Source organism: Amblyomma mixtum, chromosome 4 (assembly GCF_055824585.1).
Source record: "Amblyomma mixtum isolate Tamu chromosome 4, ASM5582458v1, whole genome shotgun sequence".
NCBI classification, from domain to species: Eukaryota; Metazoa; Arthropoda; class Arachnida; order Ixodida; family Ixodidae; genus Amblyomma; species Amblyomma mixtum.
This window is the reverse complement of record NC_143015.1, coordinates 154,513,633-154,536,011: the sequence shown is the minus strand read 5'-3', so window position 1 is coordinate 154,536,011 and position 22,379 is coordinate 154,513,633. Positions and strand designations below refer to the sequence as shown.

At 45.4% G+C, this 22,379-nt stretch overlaps 2 protein-coding genes and 1 pseudogene across 3 annotated transcripts; all 3 read left to right on the top strand.

Moving 5' to 3' along the window:
• Positions 1-435: 435 nt before the first annotated feature.
• On the top strand, positions 436-22,087 carry LOC149348854 (HUWE1-associated protein modifying stress responses). The gene is made up of 4 exons (XM_089588409.1): positions 436-935; positions 1,619-1,690; positions 6,744-7,106; positions 21,619-22,087. The coding sequence occupies exons 1-4, from the start codon at positions 755-757 to the stop codon at positions 21,813-21,815; spliced, it is 813 nt and encodes a 270-aa protein (XP_089444535.1). The 5' UTR covers positions 436-754; the 3' UTR covers positions 21,816-22,087.
• LOC149348856 (uncharacterized) lies at positions 12,351-13,868 on the top strand (annotated as a pseudogene). Its single transcript, XR_016292319.1, has 2 exons — positions 12,351-13,236; positions 13,490-13,868. The product of XR_016292319.1 is annotated as an uncharacterized LOC149348856 (transcript).
• Positions 14,387-16,909, top strand: LOC149348855 (uncharacterized). The gene has a single exon (XM_089588406.1). It carries the CDS (start codon positions 14,392-14,394, stop codon positions 15,826-15,828), a length of 1,437 nt encoding a protein of 478 aa, XP_089444532.1. The 5' UTR covers positions 14,387-14,391; the 3' UTR covers positions 15,829-16,909.
• Positions 22,088-22,379: the final 292 nt, after the last annotated feature.

Below are 22,379 nucleotides of genomic sequence, written 5' to 3'. Positions count from 1 at the left end.
TTCTGCGCAAGCAGGACGGTTGAATGCCAAATTTCGGAGTGCCAAGCCAGCTGGCAAGATGACAGATAACGGTGAATGAGCAGACATGTGCTGCGCAACAGTGCTCAGTTTCTGAGCAAAGTTACGTTGACATTACTAGTAAATAAACGCACCGATAACGAGATCTGCACTTCCATGCACTACATAATTTGTTCTGTTTTCTGCGTCACTGCGCGTGCCTTTGAGAGCGCAGTCTTTCCCAACCCCCCATGTGTTGACAAGAATATTTTAAACTGCAATGTATCAACAATGTTATAAGTGTGATCTGGCTTTTTTTTTTTGAGCTTGAATAAATTTATTGCTTTTTGCTTAGATCACTGATCAACTTCGAAATTTATTACGTTACCTTTAGTTACGCAATCTGTCGCTAGGCGCTCACTGCCGCCTTTTGGAACGGCCGCCTGGCCACTGGCTGCTCGCCTGAGTCGCTCCCTCTGTGCGTAGTAGGTGGCCGTCCCGACAGCATCCGACTTTCTTGTGTGCTTTGCTCGCGAAAGAAAAAAAGTGCTGCTTTGGTGCGCGCCGTGTGGAACGCCCCGAAGTTCGCCGCGTCTCTTCGCCCCGGAGGGTTTTGTTCTTCATCCGTTGGATAAAGCCGAAATCAAAAAAGAGAAAAAGAACACAGCGAGGTGCGAACGAGGCGACTTCGTCGAGATCAAAACGGCGCGGCCCCGTGGTTGCTGTCCTCGGTCGTGCAGCGGTCTGAGGCAACACCATGGCCGAGCGGTCCGACGAGCTGGACTCGTGGATAACCAACTGGGAGCGGCAATGCATCGAGGAGGTCGAGCGAGCGCCCGATCTGGAGAGCCAAATACAAAACGAGCGCGACACATCGTCGCAGAAGTTGTGGCTCCTGTTTCAGAACTCGGCTACCTGCGTAGCCCAGCTGTACAAAGGTATCTACTGCGAGAGGCCGTTAAAACGCGTTCGTGCTGTGTACGTCTCCGGAGGACGCCGCGGTAGGTTCCGACCCATCGTGTCGCGGGCGTTGCTCGAAGGGCGAAGGGAATGGTGGTGATGTGCTGGACTGTGTGCTACGCGTACTTCTACTGCCCAGCTCTCCGCTAGGCTTAGTCCACGATGTGCTGGAAGGAAAAACGGGGAGGGTTCAGTGAGGGGGGAGGACGGATGGAGTCGCTTTCGCCTGTACTGTTCTTTGCTTTTTGTTTTTTGGTCGTTCGCGGCGCGTTCTTGTGATGGTCCCGATGGTTTATTCATTTCCGGACAGCTTAACAGTCGCTGGCGGCGCCAACAGGACTGGCCGTTGGGGAAAAACAAGAAAGTACGAAACGCAACGGCTACGCGTTTCCCAAGCTCTCAAGAGTGACGCGCATGCATTAAATATCTTGCTGCTGACTCGACGCGGTTAGCCGTTGGGATGTCAAGCTGCTGCTTTTCTTTCGTTTTTATCTCATAAACCGCCTGTTTTGTGCGTATGGCGATAGTAGTTGGGCCAGATCTTTAAATTTAAACGCGAAAAACTCCGGAGTGGCCCGCAGGAAGTAGCTGCTTGCATGCGAGAACGCGTCGCTTATCGTCGCGTAATCAACCAACGCCGCATTTGTCGTTGAATCTACAGATCGCCAGCATGGAGTGTCCCTCTGGGTACCCTTCCAGAACGCGGCCTCAAGCGTCACTAATCTCTACAAAGGTAGGCAGACTATAATCTTTTCCTTATCTCGTCACGTGACTCGAGCGAATCTCATCTGGTGTTTGGCCTTTACGATCTGCGTTTCCCCGACACACACGATGGATAATCGCTCTTTCATCTCTGCCTCAGTACAAACGCGTGTGCAATGGGCGCTTGATTTCTTTTTTAATCGTCGGTTGCTGTGAGACTAAGGCCGACGCCAGCGTCGTTTGTGTAATTATAGAGTGGTATCGCTGCTGAAAACGTACCGCATTTTGGTAACCCACAAGCGCCCACAATAGTTTTCTGAACACTGAAGAGTGTGTGCCTTTGGTGACCATCAATGTCGTGCTTTGCCTCCTGGTTGCAGGTAGTAAGGAAATTCATTTTCAGCCAAATTCAGATGGAGATAAAACTGCTAGGGAGCCTGTTTGCTTCGTGAAGGTTGTAGTGCGAAAATCTGCTAAATTCAGATGGAGATAAAACTGCTAGGGAGCCTGTTTGTTTCGTGAAGGTTGTAGTGCGAAAATCTGCTAAATGGAGCGACACGACACGCAAGACGTTATATGCGACATGCATAACGTTTTTTTTTTGGTAAGGTGCAACCTGACCTTGTGATTGCAGCTGCGTTGCATGGCCCTCGATGACCCTGGAACACGTGCCTCCACGAGTGGTGCTTATTACGCTTCCAGAGAGTGTGGCGGGCTGAAAGTTTGTGTAGGGACTGTGCTGAGGAATCTAAAGATGTTTTGCTTGCTACCTAGTGGTATAGAAACAATGTGATCAGCCATTGCGAAGAGGGTAGGCCACACCACCGTTATCATTTGCCAATGCCAGAGAAATAACACTCATAGGAACACTTCACTGAAGCTCTGCCCCACAAGTGCACATAGATGTGCGCATAGACATATGCATTAGCATCCCCTGGATAAATGGGAGGAAATGTATCAAGACCTACTGAACTACAGACTTGCACACATGGCAGGGTCCTATGGAGCAGCGTGCGCCAACTTTCGTTAGCTTATTGGCCGTTGAGGGCGCTCGGTTGACCTGTTCGTCTGCTATGATCATCATCATCGTTTGCCATTTTGAGCAAGATATTTAATACATTTGTTTCGTCTTCCTCTGCTATCTTAACATCAGCAATAAAAATATCCATGATAACGACTTTTTTCGCTCTGGAAGAGTATAAAAAACGTCTTCCTTTTTATCCGCTTTCTTTTCGTCAGCACCACCGTGCCTAGCATAGATAAATGGATGATAATGATTACGTGGACAAATGACAAAACTGCCTTGTTTGAAGTAAAATGATGGAGGGGGCCATTTTCTCAACAGGTATGTATTAGCGCCACGCCGCCCGTAATGTTTCTACCCTAGCGGCAAAAGGCATGAACTAGAACATGCGCGCTGGAGAAGGGCCATTTGTGCAGGTCTGTAGTTCAGTAGGTCTTGAATTGTATTCCCCTTGTGTATGTGCAACATCTGCCACCAGATGGCGCTGTTGGTATGGCAGTGGCGCCCCCTGTAGTCGCTGCTAGTACCGGGAAGTGCTGTCGCACAGAGGTCATGCAGGGCAGATAAATGCTGTGGTTGAGAAATTGTCACGCTTGTTCAAAGCTACAATGCCACGAGTGTGGCAGGGAACTACGTACTGATCAGGCATGCTCGTCATCATCATCAGTAAATTCCATCAACAACATCAGTAAGTTACTCAAAGGCTGTATTGCAATTAAGCCTAAGGACATAATTATCATCATCATCATTGGCATAGGAGGCACAAGTTGCAACTCCCAGTTAGTTGTTTGTGGAACCGATAAAGCTTTTAACTATGTTACAAGCTGTCTTTGCTGCTGAAAAAGCATTACAATGAATTTGAGTTAAGGCCATAAATTGTAGAAGAATATGTATGAAGTACCTTAACCTAACTTAACCTTGCTCAAAGGCTTTCATTTCCTTATAAAATGCAGTAGAAAAATTCCACTAACAACATCGCACTTTAAAAAGCTCTTCACATGACGTAACACAATGTGTTGTGTGTCATTTTCATCATGCAGGTTTGGGTGAGCTTACTTAACCAGCAGCCCACAGCATTTTCTATGTTAGCATGGCCAAGTCAAGCTGAAGAGGGAGAGCTTCAATTGGTGCCACCCAAAACTTGCTCATCATGGTTTCTACAATGGTGTCATGGATGATGTCACTCATTGTATATACAGATGAACTGATTGGGAAGGCATTTTTTTTTTTTTCACACTGAAAAAAAAACAAAAGGAAGCAAAGCGGCATCTTTAAATGTAAGCAAAATGCAGTGAACAGCATGGTTCAGACGTAGAAGGATTTAACTTCTTTCCAGAAGTAAATGGAAGCTGTTTGGAGTCACCGCCTGTGTACTTTGAATAGCTTATGGAAAAAGATGTGTGCGCACAGTAACTCTAAGACTCTTCCATTGCTGCACTCAGTTTCACATCGTGTCAAGTTTGTTAGTTGTTGACTGTACTTCAGTTTGCACCAAACTTAATGCTCAGTGCCTGTGTTGTCATGGTTCCCAAGGTAAGCTGTCAAAAGTATTGCATTGGCACTCCGTGCCGAACTTGTGTCACTTCACATATATTGTCTTCGACAAAAGTGCAGAGCCCAACAGGCTTTGCTTCTAAAGCCGTACAGTGGGGACTGTGCAAGTCCTATTTCTCGGATGGGTGATAAGCGTTTATCTCATGTCCAAGATATCCAGAATGTTGACAATGTCCGGGGAGCCACTAAGCATGGCTCAGAAGCAAAGCGCTTGGGCTGTGTACTGGGGACAAAGGTTGTACAGGTTTAGCCACAATGGTATGATGCTCACTTTGGCATTGGAACTTCTCTCATGGGCTCCATAAAGAAAGTGTGAAGGTTTCTAGACGTCGGGTCAGGTCAGGTCAGGTTTATTTTCACATCAAGGATGTGGGGAGCGGGGACAAAAAGCCTATAGAGGCTTGACGGAGGTCCCCGCCCCCTACAGCAACTACATTGTGCACAAAAACCCACAATCACACAACGGTACATTATATGTTATGCCTGTGACATAATTAAAACAAAAGCACATTGCATCGAAAATGAACACGTTCAGGGCATCAAAAAACAAATAACCATCAAACATATCACGTAAAGAGGGAAGGCATATTTGTGAGTGAACCGGTAACATGTGCGATAAGTGGGCAGTAACGCGATGGGTGCCCCCTAATTTTTGCCAGGTAAGGCATGTGAGGAGAGGAGTTAGGTTACCGAAGCTTGCTCGGTAGTATTACGGGTGCAACTGCACACAGTTGGTGTGCACATAGTAAGTTTTGGCATAAAGTTTTGCCTTTGGCTTGGTGTTCACACTGCTGAAAGTTGCGACAAGCCAAACTGACAACCCTGATTTTATTTATTTACAGATACTGCAATCCACAGGGGACTTTAGCAGGGTGGGAATAAAACGCAAACGTAATCAAATGCAACACAACAGACAAAGTACACTGCCACGTACAACAACAAACGCCATAACAATCGCCATTTTAACACAATGCACTAACCAGCGAAATATGAACAATCAAAGTTTTAATTTTTTGGTGTGGAGGGGGGGGGGGGGGGGGGGGTTGTCAGCAGAGACTGGCAGCAAACAAAGAAAGGGAGGGTTGAGTTACTGCAGTATTATTTAAGTTATTCCAGTCAGTTACAGTCCTGGGAAAAAAAAGAATATTTAAAACAATTATTTCTTACTTGGAATGGTGTCATAGTTAGTTGATGCCTCTGCCTGGTGGCATATCCGGAAGAAAATGTAATTATATCAGAGATGTTAACGTTGCAATGTCTATTTACAATCTGATACATAAACTTTAGTCGGGAAAGTCGATTACGCTGGGTTAGTTCAGGCAAGTTGGCTTGTCTTAAAAGTTCTGTGACTGATGTACGGGAGAAATTATTATAGATAAAGTGAACCGCCTTTTTCTGCACTCGTTCAAGCTTTTTAATGTTAGTTTGTGTGAAAGGGTCCCAGATAATTGCGGCGTAATCGAGTACTGGAAGTATAATTGTGTTGTATGCTAGTAAAACGGACCTTGATTGTAGACAGTTTTAAAGCTCTTCTGAGAAAAAACAATTTACGACAAGCATTAGCGGTTACTTTATCGATGTGCAGATTCCATTTGAGGTTGTTAGTAGGGGTGTGCAAATATCAAATTTTTCGAATACGAATCGAATACGAATACTTCGTTCCGAATATCGAATCGAATATCGAATAATCAAGAACAGATGCATTTAACCACTACAAAACGTTTATTCGAGCACCCAAGAACATCACAGTTTGACTATCAATGATTAAATGAACACAAACAGTGTGTGTGGCTGCACAAAAAGCATCAAAGTCTCGAACATTACTCATAAAAGAGTGGAAATATCAGAGAAGATGGCTAGTACACAGCACTGATTCAGGCTAGCTTGCCATAAGCACAAAAGCGCGTTGCTGGGATGAACATAAAAGGTTATCGAGAAGGGAAAACCCGCTGCTCCACATAGTCAGGCAGAAGTAGTTCCCTTAACGACTCCTCCAGCCACAGAAAATGCCCTCCCACTTGGCACTGAACTGGCACGTATTGCGAGGCACTTCGTGCACAGCTCTGACTATACCAGCTTTGCAGGTATAGCCACAAAGAAGCTCATCAGCGCAGTCAGCTGCGGCTTGGCCCAACGTTAGGCATTGCTCTAGGCGCCGCCGTGTAGTTATGTCTCTGTCGAAAGGACTTGCGGACCGATATGAACGCCGGTGCTCACAATAGAATATTCGGCTAGATACGTATATTCGCATCGGATCGAATATTCGAAACAACACGAATACTTGGATTTCGAATCGAATACGAATACCAAAAATATAATATTTGAACTACATTCGAAAATTTCGAATATTCGCACACCCCTAGTTGTTAGTTATCCAGAGACCAAGGTATTTGTATTCTGTTACTTCAGAAAGAAAGATATTGTTAGCTGAGTAATTGAAATTGAGCTTATTCTTTTTGTGAGTAATACGCATGTAGACAGTTTTCTGCGTCACCAACGTGCACAGAGTGCCTGGAGGCCCAGCGGCGTGTGAGTGAGCTGGGCTACCAGTCGGGCTACCAGCGGCGCACCAAGGACCTGCTGGCGTGGGCCAAGAAGCGCAAGCGCCACATTCGGCGGGAAGACCTGCTGGCCTTTCTGTGCGGCAAGGCGCCCCACCATCACCACCACCACCACGGCTACCACGGCTGGGCGTCGCCCCGGCAGCGTCTCTCCCTCGAGCCAGGGTCGCTGCGCGGAGTTATGGCGCCAGCAGCGCCCTCCGCGAGGCTGAGCCCCAGCGCAGGGGAGCGCCCCGCCGTCGTTGGTCAGGGGGATCCCGATGACGTAGACCTGGACACGTTCCGCGAGGCACTGGCCATCTCTTCAGGTCTGTTGTCTCGCATCCCTCGGGGAATGGGCGGCCTGAGGACAATATTAACCCTGTGTTTATTTTTTTATTTTATTTATTTACAAAATACTGCGGACACTGAGTCCAAGCAGGGTGGGCGAACAAGGTCAATCAAGAGAGAAAAAAAAAAAATGCAACGTTTCAAAAAAGAACAACACAATATAGAAAAAATAATTGGTTAAAACTCTTGGGATAATGGTTTAACTAGCTCATTCCAATCTGTTATTGTGCGTGGAAAAAACGAAAACTTGTGTCTGTTCTAGCGAATATAGGGGTTAGAGAACTGGGATGGTGTTGACGAGTTTGTCTGGTTGGTGCCGGCGTTAAGTATGATGAGGGATCCAAACCAAGTTTGTTATGTAATAAGAGAGAAATAAATTCTAACCGAAGCTTTCTTCGCCGATGTTCAAGTAGTTCAATTTTATTAATCTCCATTAAAGTGGTGGGGGAGTCAGACCTTGCATATTTATTAAAGATAAACCTGACAGCTCTTCTCTGTATTCTCTCCAGATTTTTTACGTTAGATTTAGTATAAGGGTCCCACACTATGCATGCATATTTGAGTTTAGGTCTAATTATTGAAGAATAACAAAGTAGCTTAATTTTAGAAGGAGCATTTTTTAGTTTATGTCTTAAGCAGCACAATTTCCTAAATGCAGCAGAGCAGATATTGTTTATCACACACAATACAGACTGCAAAAGCGTGAATTAGCTTCATTTTTGCTTTCTCGACGGCGTCGGTAACGTTGGGTCATGTTTCGCCCATGATAGGGACAACAATACTATCGGACCACACTGGAGCAATCCATGACAGGGCCAATGATATGACAACAGAACCAGATAAAACCGAATCGCAGTTGTGCAAAGATGCTGGGCAGCCTGTGACGCGGCAATGGCAGCTACTGCACATGGAGGAAAATGAAAGTTTGCCGAAGCTGCTTAGATTTTGGAGCTACTTGCTGTCCATGGTATGGAGAAGTCTAGCGATGTGGCAACTATACGCAATAGCTATGGTCATGGCCACGTCTACATGGCTGCGGGATCGCTCAGACATCAGTGCCTGCGTATAGGCTGGGTGGACAAGCATGATTGTCACCCTATGTCTCCGACACATCTCTGTCATTGTGTCAGGAGCACTGGTGAAGTTTTCTTGCAGTGTGCAGCGTAGTTTACAACTGTTTTATGACAGACCCTTTTGGCCTCATGCACAATGATAGGTGCATGCTGAGACATTCACGACAAGCCACTACATTGTAAGCGGGCACCAAATGTATGTGTTTTAATGGCCTGAGTCGAGGATTTCATGCGAGTTCTCTCACGATTGTGCCGCCAAGCTTCAAGGTAGCGTTTTTCTTTTTTAGCCGGATAGTGTCGACATGACTGTTGTCTGAAACATTTCTCACCGAGGGCAGATATGCAGGGGTGCAACAGTTGCGCCAATTGCGCCATTTTGATACAGCTGCATATTTCTGCGCCAAGCTGCACCAAAAGTGTGAAATTTGTTAAGGGGGGACACTGGTCTTGAAAAGAATATTTTATTAATTTAGTCATAGTTATGAAATTTTCAGGGCACATGTATTTTTGTGTGCTGATTCTAGATATGTCATTTAATTTCATGTAAAACAATTCCTTGAGCACTTATGCACTTTTTATGCAAGTATTTGGCGGAGAGTTTTGAAGAAAATTTGCTGCAGGAAACTCGCTGAAGTGTATGCCATTGGGTTCTCTTGACACCAAGGAATACAATAAGGGTAAAATTATTATCCTGGCTCTCATAGAACTTGAGTAATAGGGTACTGAAGCTACCACTTCACACACAGGAATACACATTTTCCTTCTCATTTCTGAAGCGACAACTTCAAAACTCTATAACTTAAGTTCTATGATAGGCAGGAAGACAATTTCACCCTTATTGTATTCCTTGGTGTCAAGAGAACCCAGTGGTATACATTTCAGCGAGTTTCCCGCAGCAAATTTTCTTCAAAACTCTCCGCAAAATACTAGCATAAAGAGTGCATAGGTGCTCAAGGAATTGTTTTACATGAAATTAAATGACATATTTAGAATCGGCACACAAAAATGCATGTGCCCTGAAGATTTCATAACTGTGACTTCATTAATAAAATTTTTTTTTTCAAGACCAGTGTCCCCCCTTAACCCTTAATCTGCCACTCCCGAGATAACTCGGGCTACCAGATATACACACCCCCTGCCTCTCCCGAGTTAACTCGTTTTGGCTTTTTAACTCACCCCCTGCCGCTCCCGATAATACTCGTGTAAAAATAAACTATGCAAACATGTAGCGCCATCTATGGAGAAACGCTATAAACTCATAGATCTTGTAGGGCAAATTTTACACAACAGATAGCGCGCATGTTTCGACATCCGTCGCATCCCAGTCGCTTCATTTTGGTTTCCGCACAGGAGCCGTGTGAGGCAATGTGCCACACTCGTCCGCACTTCGACGGACGAAGAACTTCAAAATTGCATGTGAATTCGGAGTCCAATGATAATGAGAACGAGGAACGAGCCCACCTAAGTGCTTTGTCGAGTGATGACAGCGATGAAGTCCCGCTGCCACCGAAAAATCCGCGTAAGAAGAGGAAATCCGACAGGCCAGATTTGTGCTGTAAGATTTCATTCATTACAACTAATATCTATAAGATTATCCTGAATAAACATGTCTACATGTCCTGCAGAGCATTTTAGTGCGTTACTAGCAAAAAATTTCCAGGAAACTAACATGCGAAAAAAACCCGGCAGGGTGTGTGCAGGTGTGAGTAAAAAAACCTGGCAGTGAAAGGGTTAAAATTGCGCCATGCTGCGCCAAAATGCCCGATTAGACGCGAAAGATTGTAGTCTTGCTAGATTTGGCGAAAAATCGGAGCTGCGTTGGCAACATGTAGTGCCGGTGGCCAATCCAATCCAGCTAGAGGCTTGATGGCTTGAAACTATGCATGAAAAGAAAGAAAACACGTGCACGGTGAGCGCAAGTTGGGGAGTACCGTAGCAACCGTAGCTTGTGTGTGCGGCGGCTTGTCGACGCCGAGGGACGGTCTTGGACACTTACCTCGGATTGGTTTCCCCAGCTGGTCACACCGCTGCAGTGTCGATAGGCGTTCATCATGAGTAAAGGTGAGTGCATTCAAACTTTATTCGTTCGATGTGTGTTAGATGGAGATCAATGAGAGAGGTGCTGCAAATATTAACGCCGTCTATTTGGGGGTGGGGGCGATATGCTGCCACAATCAACGATGTCATCGTTTGCCAGGCTTCAGATGAAGCGGCAGAGCAGACGGGCATGAATTCGCGGTTGTATTTTACTAGTGTGGTTGTGTTTAATGCGCCACAACCCTTTAATGCAGGTGTCACATTGTGTTGCACGACTTTTTTCGCTGCTGCTTGAAGTTGCCGGTATTCTGTTGCGCCATCCATGCACCGCGAAATCAGTGCGTTTTCTCGTCGATCACATTCACATCGTAAGATAGGAGGTGAATCAGTCGCGCCTTGCGCGTGCACTCAAAAAGCAACACGGGGGTGCCGACAGCAGCAGTCGGGCTCGTCGAACTATGAAGGCCCTTTGCATTCGGAAGTGGTCTATTTAAAGTTAGCTCAGGAACATCGAGAAAACTCAGCCAAGGCATACTGGTAAAGTCCGGAATAATGCAGAAGCAGTTGTGCTTGCCGGCAGTCGTCATTCCAGACTAAGCTCTCATCTCGTGCTACAAAGGAAGTGTTCACAAGATCAGTCATTGCACTACAGTCGCAGTATAATGTCGCATGCCGGCGGCTATTAAAAAAAAAAAAAACATTTCAAAGGTTTTCGGCAACATCTACTTACACCTAATATCCCGAGTCATCGCCCGCACCTAGAAAGCGTAAACCACGTGCCGAAGACGAACTCGCCAGTTTTGTTTGCTTACAATTCCCCTACTTATCTGCTTTCAGCATTTGCCCCCATCTAATTTTGCCCGCTGATTTTTTTTTTTTTTTCAGTGTACGGTCCCTTCCTAGCTTGTAAGTTGTAATTCGGATGCCTTTCTGTCACATGGCTTTGCCCTGTTACTTTTTATTTTTAAGGTTTGATGCCTCATCGTTGTGAACAAAATCTGTCCCACTTTTGCGGCGGCTCTGATTGGTGGAGACCGGATGCCCAATCACCATATTGAATCGATATTTAAAAAATAAATTAATAAACCTTGTCTACCAGGGAATTGAACCTCCATCCCTTGGATCCCCAGCTTATTGTTTTTTTTTGTGTGTGTCGTACTGCGTTCGTTTTTGGTCACAGGTTGATCGCAGTCAGATTTGAATGAGGCTGTTCTGGTGCCGCACTTCTGCGATGCATGCAGCGGATTTTGTGTCCAGTAAAAAAACATTACGTTATGGTGCTTATGAGCAAGATAACATCCTGTGGTTAAGGTTCTTAAGCCACGCCTTGTTGAAAAATACATATTTTTTAGCTTTTGCTATTTTTTTAAATGCATGTTCCCCAGCCTATATTTTCTATGAATTTCAGGTGGAGGAATAGGGAGGCTTACTATGAATATTGCAGTGGATAAATTTTATTTCTAAATGCCCGATTATTTGTACTTTCTTGGTTCCTCCGGAGGCCGAAAAAAATCAGTTCCCGGCTGTAGTTTGTAGTTTGCTGGTAATAGTAGTGAACATACTGCCTTTTATAAAATGAACTTTTTTTTCTTTCTTCACAGGGCGGTGCACGAAATTCAATGCCATGGTGCTGAATGAAGTGGACTGCAACAATGATGTGATCAGGGGTGGTATTCTGCCGGTGTCGCCTTTTGCGACATGTCGCATATGGGCGGGGCCTAAAAAAGTGCTTACATATGCTCGAAGAAACAGAAAAAGCCGCCGGCACTTTCGTCTGCGGTGCATTCATTCACTCCGAGAAGCGACAATTTACCACTGCTGATCCACTAGCAGCAGTAGTTTCGTATCTTTTATAGCAAGAATATTTGCCATCACATGACGTCTAATGTTCAAAAAAACATTTGCAAATTTAATATAAACTTGCTTTACTTCATTTAAGTCTATAAAACACCGCGAAAAAGCTCCAAATCTATTTTTCCTTCGTTCCAGACGGTTGTGCTAGGTTTCGGCTGTGTTTCGGGCAGTTGCAGACGGTAGCAGTGTAGCTGGAGGTCCCATTAGGCTTGCGCGCTCCAGAATCGAGAGCGTATCTTAAAAACTGGGCTGAATTGCAGCTTAAACTTTATCGTCGAAGCAAGGTAAGTCATAGCGAAAAGTAACAACACCAGTAGTTGCCGGTAAACATGCCGACCGGAATCGCAAGGACTGCTGAATTGGCTGAAGCGGGCGGCTCTCGCTTGAAAGGACGTCGCCATGTTTTCACGCCAAGGGCGCAAAAGCCGCAACTGCAAATTGCGTTCGTATGCTAACGGTAGCCCGTCGCCCGCGCGAATCGCTTCAGCGCATTCCGTTGTTCGACTAAGCGTAGTAAATTGGGGCGACGTCACGATGACGTAGTAGGAAGGCGGGTCCGTGTCGTCACGCCGCCGTCACCGCGGCTCGAGCCAATCAGCGAAGAGCGAATGCGACATGTCGCAAAAGGCGACACCGGGAGAATACCACCCCAGTGGTTGGTGCAGGGCAGGCATCAAGGACACAGATGCTTTTTGTATCTTGTGCAATGTGACAATTTGCTGTGCTCAGCATGGTACTGCTGCTGTCCAGCGCCATGCAAACAGGAAGAAGCAGGTGGGGGTAGCGGCAAAGCATAGAGATTCTAGTGGTGTGCTACTGGCGCCCAAGACCGTGCAAGCCACGATAGATTTTTCACGGGGCAGGCCTCGTTCCTCGTTGCAAGACCAAGTTTGTGAGGCTGAAACCATATTTGCAATGTCTGTTGTTTCAAAAGGCATTCCCTACTCATGGGGTGACACAGCAGCACACATCTATAAAAGGATGTTTCCCGACAGTGATGTGGCCACGAGTTTTACCTGTGGAAGGGCAAAACTTTCTTATGTCATCTCAGATGGTCTGGGGCCTTACTTCAAGTCAAAGCTTTTGACAGAGTTGTGTCGGCCAAATGTTTTTTTTTCGTTAATGATTGACGAAACTCCAAAACCTGAACAGCTTGTGTGTAGCCGCCGCGGTGGCTCAGTGGCTATGGTGCTCGGCTGCTGGCCCGAAAGACGCGGGTTCGATCCCGGCCGTGGCGGTTGAATTTCTTTGGAGGAGAAATTCGAGGCCCGTGTACTGTGCGATGTCAGTGCACGTTAAAAAACCCCAGGTGGTTGAAATTTCCGGAGCCCTCCACTACGGCGTCTCTCATAGCCTTAGTCGCTTTGGGACGTTAAACCCCATAAACCAAACCAAACCTGAACAGCGTGTGCAGCAGTTGGATTTGCTGGTTAGATATTTCTCCGAAAGTGCAAAGCAAGTTGTTGTCGAGCACTTGAACTCTTTTAACCTCGGTCGTGCCACTGGGGATATAATTGTAGGGTGCATAGAGGATGCCCTAACTGAGTTGCCAAAACAAGGGTTTCTTTGCTTTTTCAGTGATGGCCCTAATGTCATGAAGAGCGTGAAATCTAAGCTGAAACAAACGATAAACCCAAATCTTGTTGATGTTGGGGAGTGCACTTTGCACAAAGTGCGCACAATGCATTTTCGAAGGGCTTAGATGCATTTTGTGCTGATGTTGAAGAACTTGTCAGGGATGTTTATTATTATTTTAAGGGGGGACACTGGTCTTGAAAAGAAAATTTTATTAATTTAGTCACAGTTATGAAATTTCCAGGCCACATGTAGTTTTGTGCGCTGATTCTGGATATGTCATTTAATTTCATGTGAAACAATTCCTTGAGCACTTATGCACATTTTATGCAAGTATTTTGCGGAGAGTTTTGAAGAAAATTTGCTGCAGGAAACTCGCTGAAATGTATGCCATTGGGTTCTCTTGACACCAAGGAATACAATAAGGGTAACATTATCATCCTGGCTCTCATAGAACATGAGTAATAGGGTACTGAAGCTGCCACTTCAGAAACAGGAATACACACTTCAAAACTCTATAACTTAAGTTCTATGATAGGCAGGAAGACATTTTCACCCTTATTGTATTCCTTGGTGTCAAGAGAACATAATGGCATACATTTCAGCGAGTTTCCCACAGCAAATTTTCTTCAAAACTCTCCACAAAATACTAGCATAAAAAGTGCTCAAGGAATTGTTTTACATGAAATTAAATGACATATTTAGAATCGGCACACAAAAATACATGTGCCCTGAAGATTTCGTAACTGTGACTTCATTAATAAAAAATTTTTTTTCAAGACCAGTGTCCCCCCTTAAGCATCCTGTGCATGCCGAGGGCCTGAAAGAAGATCAAGAGATTTTGGGGATAGAGCCTCATGTCTTCCTCCGACACGTCTCTAATCGCTGGCTGACATTGCAAGATTCTCTAGTCCGCGTGGAAGAACAATTCACTGCCTTGCAGTCCTTTTTTCGGGGGAACTGTGGTAGACTGCGACCAGGTGTGCAGACCCAGCACAGCAGACTTGCTGCAGCTTTTGGCAGCAAGGACCTTTATGCAAAGGTACTGTTTCTGAGGAATGCTGCAGAGCTGTTCACCGGGTTCCAGAAACTCTTCCAAAGGCGGGAGCCACTTCTGCATGTCCTTCATGAAGAAATTCTAGGATTAGTGCGACGAGTTTTGAGTCGGTTTTTAAGAAGCGAGATATTTTGTAGCAAGAGTGCAGAGGAGTTAACCAAGCTTAACCTGGATGATGCTGCCTTTTGGAAGGCACGACCGGAAGTTGGCGTGGACACAGAAAAAGCTATGGAAGGCTGGGACCCTTTGGAGAAAAAAAGTTTCCGCCTCGGAGCTCGGGCATTTTACCTTGCTTGTTCGAAAGCATTGCTTCAGAAGCTCCCCCTCACAAATAAAGTGGTCATGCATGCAAGGTTCCTGGGTTTACAATGCGAGAATGCTGAGCAGGAAGTGCGGTCCTTACGCTACATTGTGGGGCAACTTCCTCAGGTTTTGGGTGATGGTCAGGTGTCATCTCTCGTTGATGAATGGCTCGTGCTGAAGTGCGATCAGAGCAAAGGCACCCTGGAAGGAAGGCTGGATGTCTACGGGGCAAAGATATTTTGCATGAAGACAATAACAGGTGAAACAAAGTATCCCATGCTTTCACAACTTGTAAAAGCAGTTCTTTCTCTGCCGCACGGAAATGCTGACCTGGAACGAGGCTTCAGTGAAAATAAGCACCTTTTAAATGGACGGAGCTCTCTGAACATCGCTAGTGTTAACGGAATGCGCCACATTAAAAGTTATCTTCAGTGCTGTGATGGTGATGCAAGTAAGGTGCCCCTCAGCTCTGACCTCTTTAGATGTGTGAGGCAGTCACGAGCGAAGTATGCTCTGAGGATGAGCGCTGAAGAAAGCACAAGCAAGCGGGCAGCAGAGGAGGCTGTTTCAAACCAGTACACTCTTGAAGCAAAGAAGAAAGCATTGGAAGGCCAGGTGCAAGCCAGCAAGGTGTTGCTCACTAGGGCTGAAGAGATGATAAAATTCGGCATCAAAGATAAAGACATGGACACGGTTGAAAGTGGTCGCTTGCTGTTGACTACAGGGAATGGAAACCTTGAGCAAGCCCTTAAAGACCTCAAGGAACTGGAAAAGCAAATGTTAAAAAAGGCGAGGCATTGACATGCAAACAACATCTACACTAGACATGTATATTGTAATAGTGCAGGAGCGGCTTAGCTTGCCATGATGTGGACATTCTTGTCTATTTGGTGTTGGTGCTAGTTGGGATGTGTTCTAGTCGATATTCCTGTCTACATGTGATTAGAACTGCAATAAATTTTTTTTGTAGTGTTGATGCAAACTATTTCTTGTATGTTCCTTTGCTTGGTCTTGTATAGTGTACCTACGGATTAACCTTTTTCACAGGTTTGTGCATACATCCCTACCTTATGGGTTTCTCGAGCGTTCATTTGTAAATGATTTGCAGATCCTTGCCCAATGAAGCTAAAGCATAATTGAAGTGAGACAGCCTTAAAAAATAAACCAACTAGATTTTATGGCTCACATGTATATAGTCCGATGTTCAGATCTTATTTTTGTACAGGAAGTAAGGCTTCTTTCCCGTGGAATTGCTCCAAGTTATGAATATTAGCTCCAGAATGCCGAATATTTTTCCCGTAAGTTGCTCCAAATATGGATTTTACTGCTCCAAAACTAAGATTTTTCTGCTCCAAAAATTGCTACAAATCCTATTTCAGCTGTTGCACCCCTGGATATGTGTTCTCTTCGTTGAAAGGGTGGCGTTAGGTGAGGAGGAAATAATTCATTTCCCAGAGTCTCATGCAGCTGTCACATTGGCCGTAAAACTGCCAGCTGAACGGCACAATCTTCCGTTTGCAGAAATATTGGCACCATTCAAAACACGTGGACTCGGCGAAGGTAGACCACTTGTTCTGTGGAACGCGCTACAAAGCGCCTCAGAAGTGCAAAACTTGCATCGAAATTTCGCGTCTGTCTGAAATTAATGCATGAACTGCATTACTCAGTTCCACTTTACTCTAAGCTTAGTTTTATTAAACGAACACTTTCTTTGCAAGATTTCTGAAGTGCATGCCTTTCTCGATGTGCAAATATCTTTCATGACAGAGTGACGGCTTTCTTTCCTTCAGCTGACATTGGCAACTCTCATAGTGGCTACTCCTGTCCCTTGTGTGGACTCTCCCTTGTCAGCGTGTGCTCTATCGTCATTTATTTATATGTACTGGGGGGGGGGGGGTTGAAATGGGGGATAAGTAAGTTCTCCTTGCTTGTCTGCGGCTGACACAGTTCAAACCACCAACCTCGACCCATGATCGTGCACACGACCAAGCGCACGTTGGGCCGAGCTGTGAGGGAAACAAAGAAACGGTGATAATGCTGACACATAATGGCATTTATTACTGCGACAATATAACGCCAGCTAACAGCAAAATGAGGTACAGAAAGGAGGTTTGACTCGCAAGCAAGGTTATGAGCGAACTTTCGCTCACTCTAGCACAGGGGAGGCGCTCCGAGGCCATACGGGACGAGCTCGCGGGAGGTTCATTCCCGCGAGGCCTTGCCCCTTGGCGGAGAACAGAGCACCGGGCTGAAGCATTCGCATGTGACCAGTTCCCGAGACCGAAGCACCTGCAGTGATCAGGCAGTCTGTGGTGCTGGTGTTGCTGCGATGCAGGCGCCCTTCCAAGTTAGTTAAGGTAACTAGAGAGGACACATCGTGGGGAACAACATGAACTGGTGGGCGAGTTGGTCTGACATATCTAGTGAAGCAGCGCAACGGCACAGGGCCAAAGGGGACGAACACAGCGCTGAACTGACAACAAATGTTTATTCCGGATGCTAACAGCATATATATACTCTTTTGCACCTTAGAAAAAACAAAGAAACAGAGAGCAGCAGAAAGTATCAATCCCAGTCACTATGCCTATGCAGCTGTATCGCGTGTACATCGATCATTTGAAATCAGGAAGTTGTGCTCTTTCACCGAGATGGCAACGGAAGGAGTGCTGATACAATTCGCACCCAGCTTCATGATCTCAGATGCCTCAATAATCTCTCGTGTAAGCTTATCCTTGTGTTTGGTAACAACATGACTGTTTTTGAATTCTGGGTAACATGAACAGTCACGACAGTGAATACCTATGTGGCGGGCCGCGTTCTTGACATTGTTTGCGTGCTCTTTAAGTCTTTCATTTAGACACCGGCCAGTTTGGGCGATGTATGACCCACCACACTTCAACGGGACTGAGTACACCACGTTGTCTTGGCAAAAGAGTATATATATGCTGTTAGCATCCGGAATAAACATTTGTTGTCAGTTCAGCGCTGTGTTTGTCCTCTTCTTCCCTTGGCCTTGTGCCGTTGCGCTGCTTCACTAGATATCGTGGGGAAGCAAATTCTTTTCTTTCTTTTTCACCCAGTCTGTCTCTGGGATTTGCTCAAGCAGAATTGCCCTTCACATTCCCTTACTGTCATTACTGGCAGTGGCGAGGGCCTGGCATTGCTGGGGCAAAATTACAAGAAGCTAAGAAAAAACATATAGAATGGAAATACAAATTAATTTTACTATTACACTCTCCCCTGAATTTATTCTCAGCATTGTATGTTGCACATAACCGTGCACTACCTTGTAGCAGTAGGGGCAGATAAAGTATGGGCAGCTCATGTATTGTGGAGAACAGATACTGTAAACAAATCGATTTTCACAATGACCCAACTTTTGTGAATCACGTACAACCGGCGAAAAATTGTTCCCACACATAGTTTGGAGAAAATGTTGATGTAATTCGCCAGAAAAAAAAAACTTTAAAAAGAGCACATTGTTCTGTATTCAATGTGTATTTGATACAGATCAACACTTGCAGGTGGAGATCATGCTTATTGGTAGACTTTTTTTTTTTTCAAAAATACATGTCATAGGGTGTCCATTCTGCTTAACGTCCTTGTGCCCTTCGAGCTCACTGTACACTTCAATGAGTCATGCCACGTGAAGGGACTTCACATGCAGTGGGTGGATAGATGGGAGTTCCCTCCGTTTCACACTTAACATGCAGCATTGTGAAAGCTTGTCCGCTTCTTGTCACTCGTACTGCTTGTAGTCTCAGTGAGGGCTTTGCCAAAAGCATGGAGTGGTATAAAACGACATGCTTGGTATTGCAAATCATCGACAAGGCAGTGCGGCATTTGGTTATCAAACCCTCTGATTGCAATTTTCACTGATGAACCACTTTTTTTCGGTGTGTACGACGACAGAGCTGATAGGCATGCCAGCTGTGTATCACTCCACTGCGTCTCATTCTTGCTTCGCTATACTCAGTTTCATACATAGCAGTCAACGCAGCCAAGGCTGCGGCGCCTGTTCGCGCTCGTCCACATCGCAATGTAGTGTGTCGAAAGTGAAAAGAGTAATGAACTTAAAATTAAAGTAAATTTTGGTCGATATTGTAGTATAATAATAAAAGTGCTTTATTTTGCAAAAAGTTTGCTTTTTTTTATGTTCTTCAAAAGAAAGTGCCTCAGTTTTCTAGTTTTTGTCCGGCTCCTCCTGTATCAGGTTTTCGCAGCTAGGCCAGCCGGTGATGTCGTCTGCTTTCGTCTTTCGGTCTCTGAGTCTGCGAAAATGGCACTGCTATCTCCTACTCGCTTGTTTTCTTCGCCCACTGCGGCTTTAAAAACATCTCCTGCTCGCCTATTCTCCAAGCTGAAGTCTCCGAAAATTTCGAAAGACTTCAAGCAGGTGATTTCAACGTTTACTCTAGCGTAAGGAAGCGCTTCCTGGAGAAGACTGCGCGTGAAGTTCTCGAAACTGTGGGCGAGGTGGCCGGGGTGAGCGCTCGGACAGTTACGAGGCTCAAGAAAGAAGGTCTCTCTACTGGAATAAGATCACCTTGTGTGCCGCATGCTAAAAAGTCGCTCATTGCCCGAGAAAAGCACTTCGCAATCACGTCCGTCGCCAATAGACTACACTGCGTTTTCCCTTCGAAACAAGTAAAGAGCGCTGTGTTTTTCAAGTTAGGCATTAGAGTTTGACAGTTTCGTCTTTCTACCTAATGATTACTTTAATAAAAATAAAAAAGGAATGGGAAAAAAAAAACCAGCCAAGCGGGGAGTCGAACCTTGGCATCTTGTAAAATGAACAGACAGGCGCGCGCTTCGTCCCACTCAGCCACAACGCAAGGCGGACGGATACATTTTGCTTGTTTTTTGCAGCGGTCTACTTTCGTACATTTGGCAGCGTTGACAGCTATGTATGAAATGGAGTATAGGTCTCTGTGAGGGTAGGACGAGTATGTGTTTGTCAGTTTGCAGTACTTACACTTTGTCACAACTTAAAGATGCTAGCATTGGGCAACATTGCTCGCCAAGTATGAAACGGAGTATAGAAAGTTTGTGGGGCTAGGTGCATCACAGCTGGCTTGGGACAGAGTTCCTTGGAGGTCAGTGGAAGAGGCCTTTTTTAATGCGTCAGCATTGTACGGCTATGTAGGTGGTTTCGACGTGGACTAGATAATCTCGGTGCTATAACGGAGGAACTAGTTGGCATATCAGAAAAAGAATGTATCGTCAGATAGAGAATCAAAAGAGGATGTGCAGCGGCAGAATGGTTAAGGTGGGTTAACTGGGTAATTAATTAGAGCCAAAAATGTCCAGAAAGTGAGCGGGGCCGGAGAATCAAGAAGTCTTTATTGAGTAACACAAACAAAATGTATACACAGATATTTGGACCGATAGCCAATGAGGCTAGTCAGCGGTCCAATACAAAATAACATATAGGACAGCAATCACAAACACATTGAAGAAAAACTAACTCTGTAGCCTTGCTTCCATTCCCAAAAAATGTTTCTTGCACGTCAGTTTGAAATTCCTAGCTTGCTTTATTTCAATTGGCAACGAGTTCCAAATTTTCGCTCCTGTAAATTCTATTCGTCTTTCTCCGTACGCATTATGGCAAATAGGAAGATTAAAATTGCCATTGCTGGCTAGTCTAGTGTTGCGGACGGGAATACTGAATGCACCAAGAGGTAAGGGGTAGTTGGTATTTACAATATTATTAACGATAAGAGCTATTTTGTAATCGCGTAAGGTTGTGAATGAAATGATTTGCATTGCGTCAAAAATGTTATTGTTAGAACTATTCGAAGAAGGTAATCCCATGGTTTTCAAGGCACGTTTTTGTAGTCTCAGCAATGGTGATAAATACGTTTTGTATGTGATTCCCCATGATTCACTGCAATAACTGAGATGACTGTGACATAATGAAAAATACAGTGATCTAAGAATAGCAGGTGGAAAGTGCCGCCGTGCCTTAGCCAAGGTAAAACAACTGTACGCAACCTTTTTACACACACTGTGCACCTGTTCCTTCCAAGACAAGTGGCAGTCAAACGTGACCCCTAAATATTTAAAAGAAGACACACTATCAATAACATTGTTGTCAACACACATAGAAAAATCACTTGATTCAATACACTTTTGTTTTGAACGAAAAATAACATATTTAGTTTTTTCAGTGTTTAAAGTTAGATGATTATTAGCAAAAGTGGCGCCAAATTTGAAAACGCCGGAAGTGTGGGCGGAGCTGATGAATGGCACCAAATTTGAAAACTGAGATGGGCAGTTGATGGAACTTGATTAAGTAAGGCAATTAATTGTGGTATCGATAAGTGATAGATAACTGATCGTTAAGTGATCGATTACGAACTGGTAAGTGATCGACTTCCAGTTTGCGGGTGTAGACCTCTGGTCACAAGTCTCAGTGGACGTGAAAATTGTGGGAGTGTCACGCCGACGTCTTGGTGTAACGTCACAAGATGTGACGTCATGCATACGCGTTTCTTCAATGCAGGTACCTCAGTGATCTCTTAACGTTTTATTTTCTGCGGTGGACATCGTTGGGCTGCTGCTGATGATGATGATTAAATTTTGTTGCAGCCTTGGGTTCAAGCCGGAGCCACGGAGGAGGCAGTGTCTCGCCACCCGGCTTTCGCAGTGCAGCCAGCCTAAGCAACTTCATCGCCGAGGAGTTTGCCCGCCATGTCGAATCACGCAAGCGGACTGCTCCGGGCAGCGCTAGCCCAGGAGATGTCGTGATGGACTCTCCAACACACAAACGGCCGCGTCTCATCTGAGTTTTTTTTTCCCCTCTCTCTCGCCAAAAACCTGCCATCCTGATGAGCTCTCACCCGGTCTCCAAATCCTGCTCTTCTGCAGAGTCAAAGAAAACCCGCCGTTAGAACCTCGTTCAAGAAAGAGATCTCGCAGGTGTCGCTCGCCGTCGTCCGCGGCAAGGACTGTGACATTGTGGAGAAAGATTGTTGGCAGCCGCAGTGGACCCGGTGTGGACAGCTTGCCTTCTTCCGAAACTCGTGTCTAGGACGGAAAGAAAAGACCTTTCAATTGCCGTGGTTGGCTTTGTGTGTGTCGCTGTTGTCGGTGCCACCTGTGTCGAGGCTGTCGTGACGAATCTTGGTCAGTAGAGGCGAGCGTTCTGCATGCAAGTCGAAGCGCGAGCGGACGTCAACATTGTCCCTAGCTTCCCCCCTCCCCCCAGCTTCTGGTCATTCGAAACTGTACTGTAAGCTTCAGCAGTGGTGCCGCTGATGGGATATGCAATTAGTAATGCGGAGTCTGGCTGAAATTGGGCGAGCCACGTTTTGACCACTCTCAGACAGAAGACTGGATCGACTTTCTGC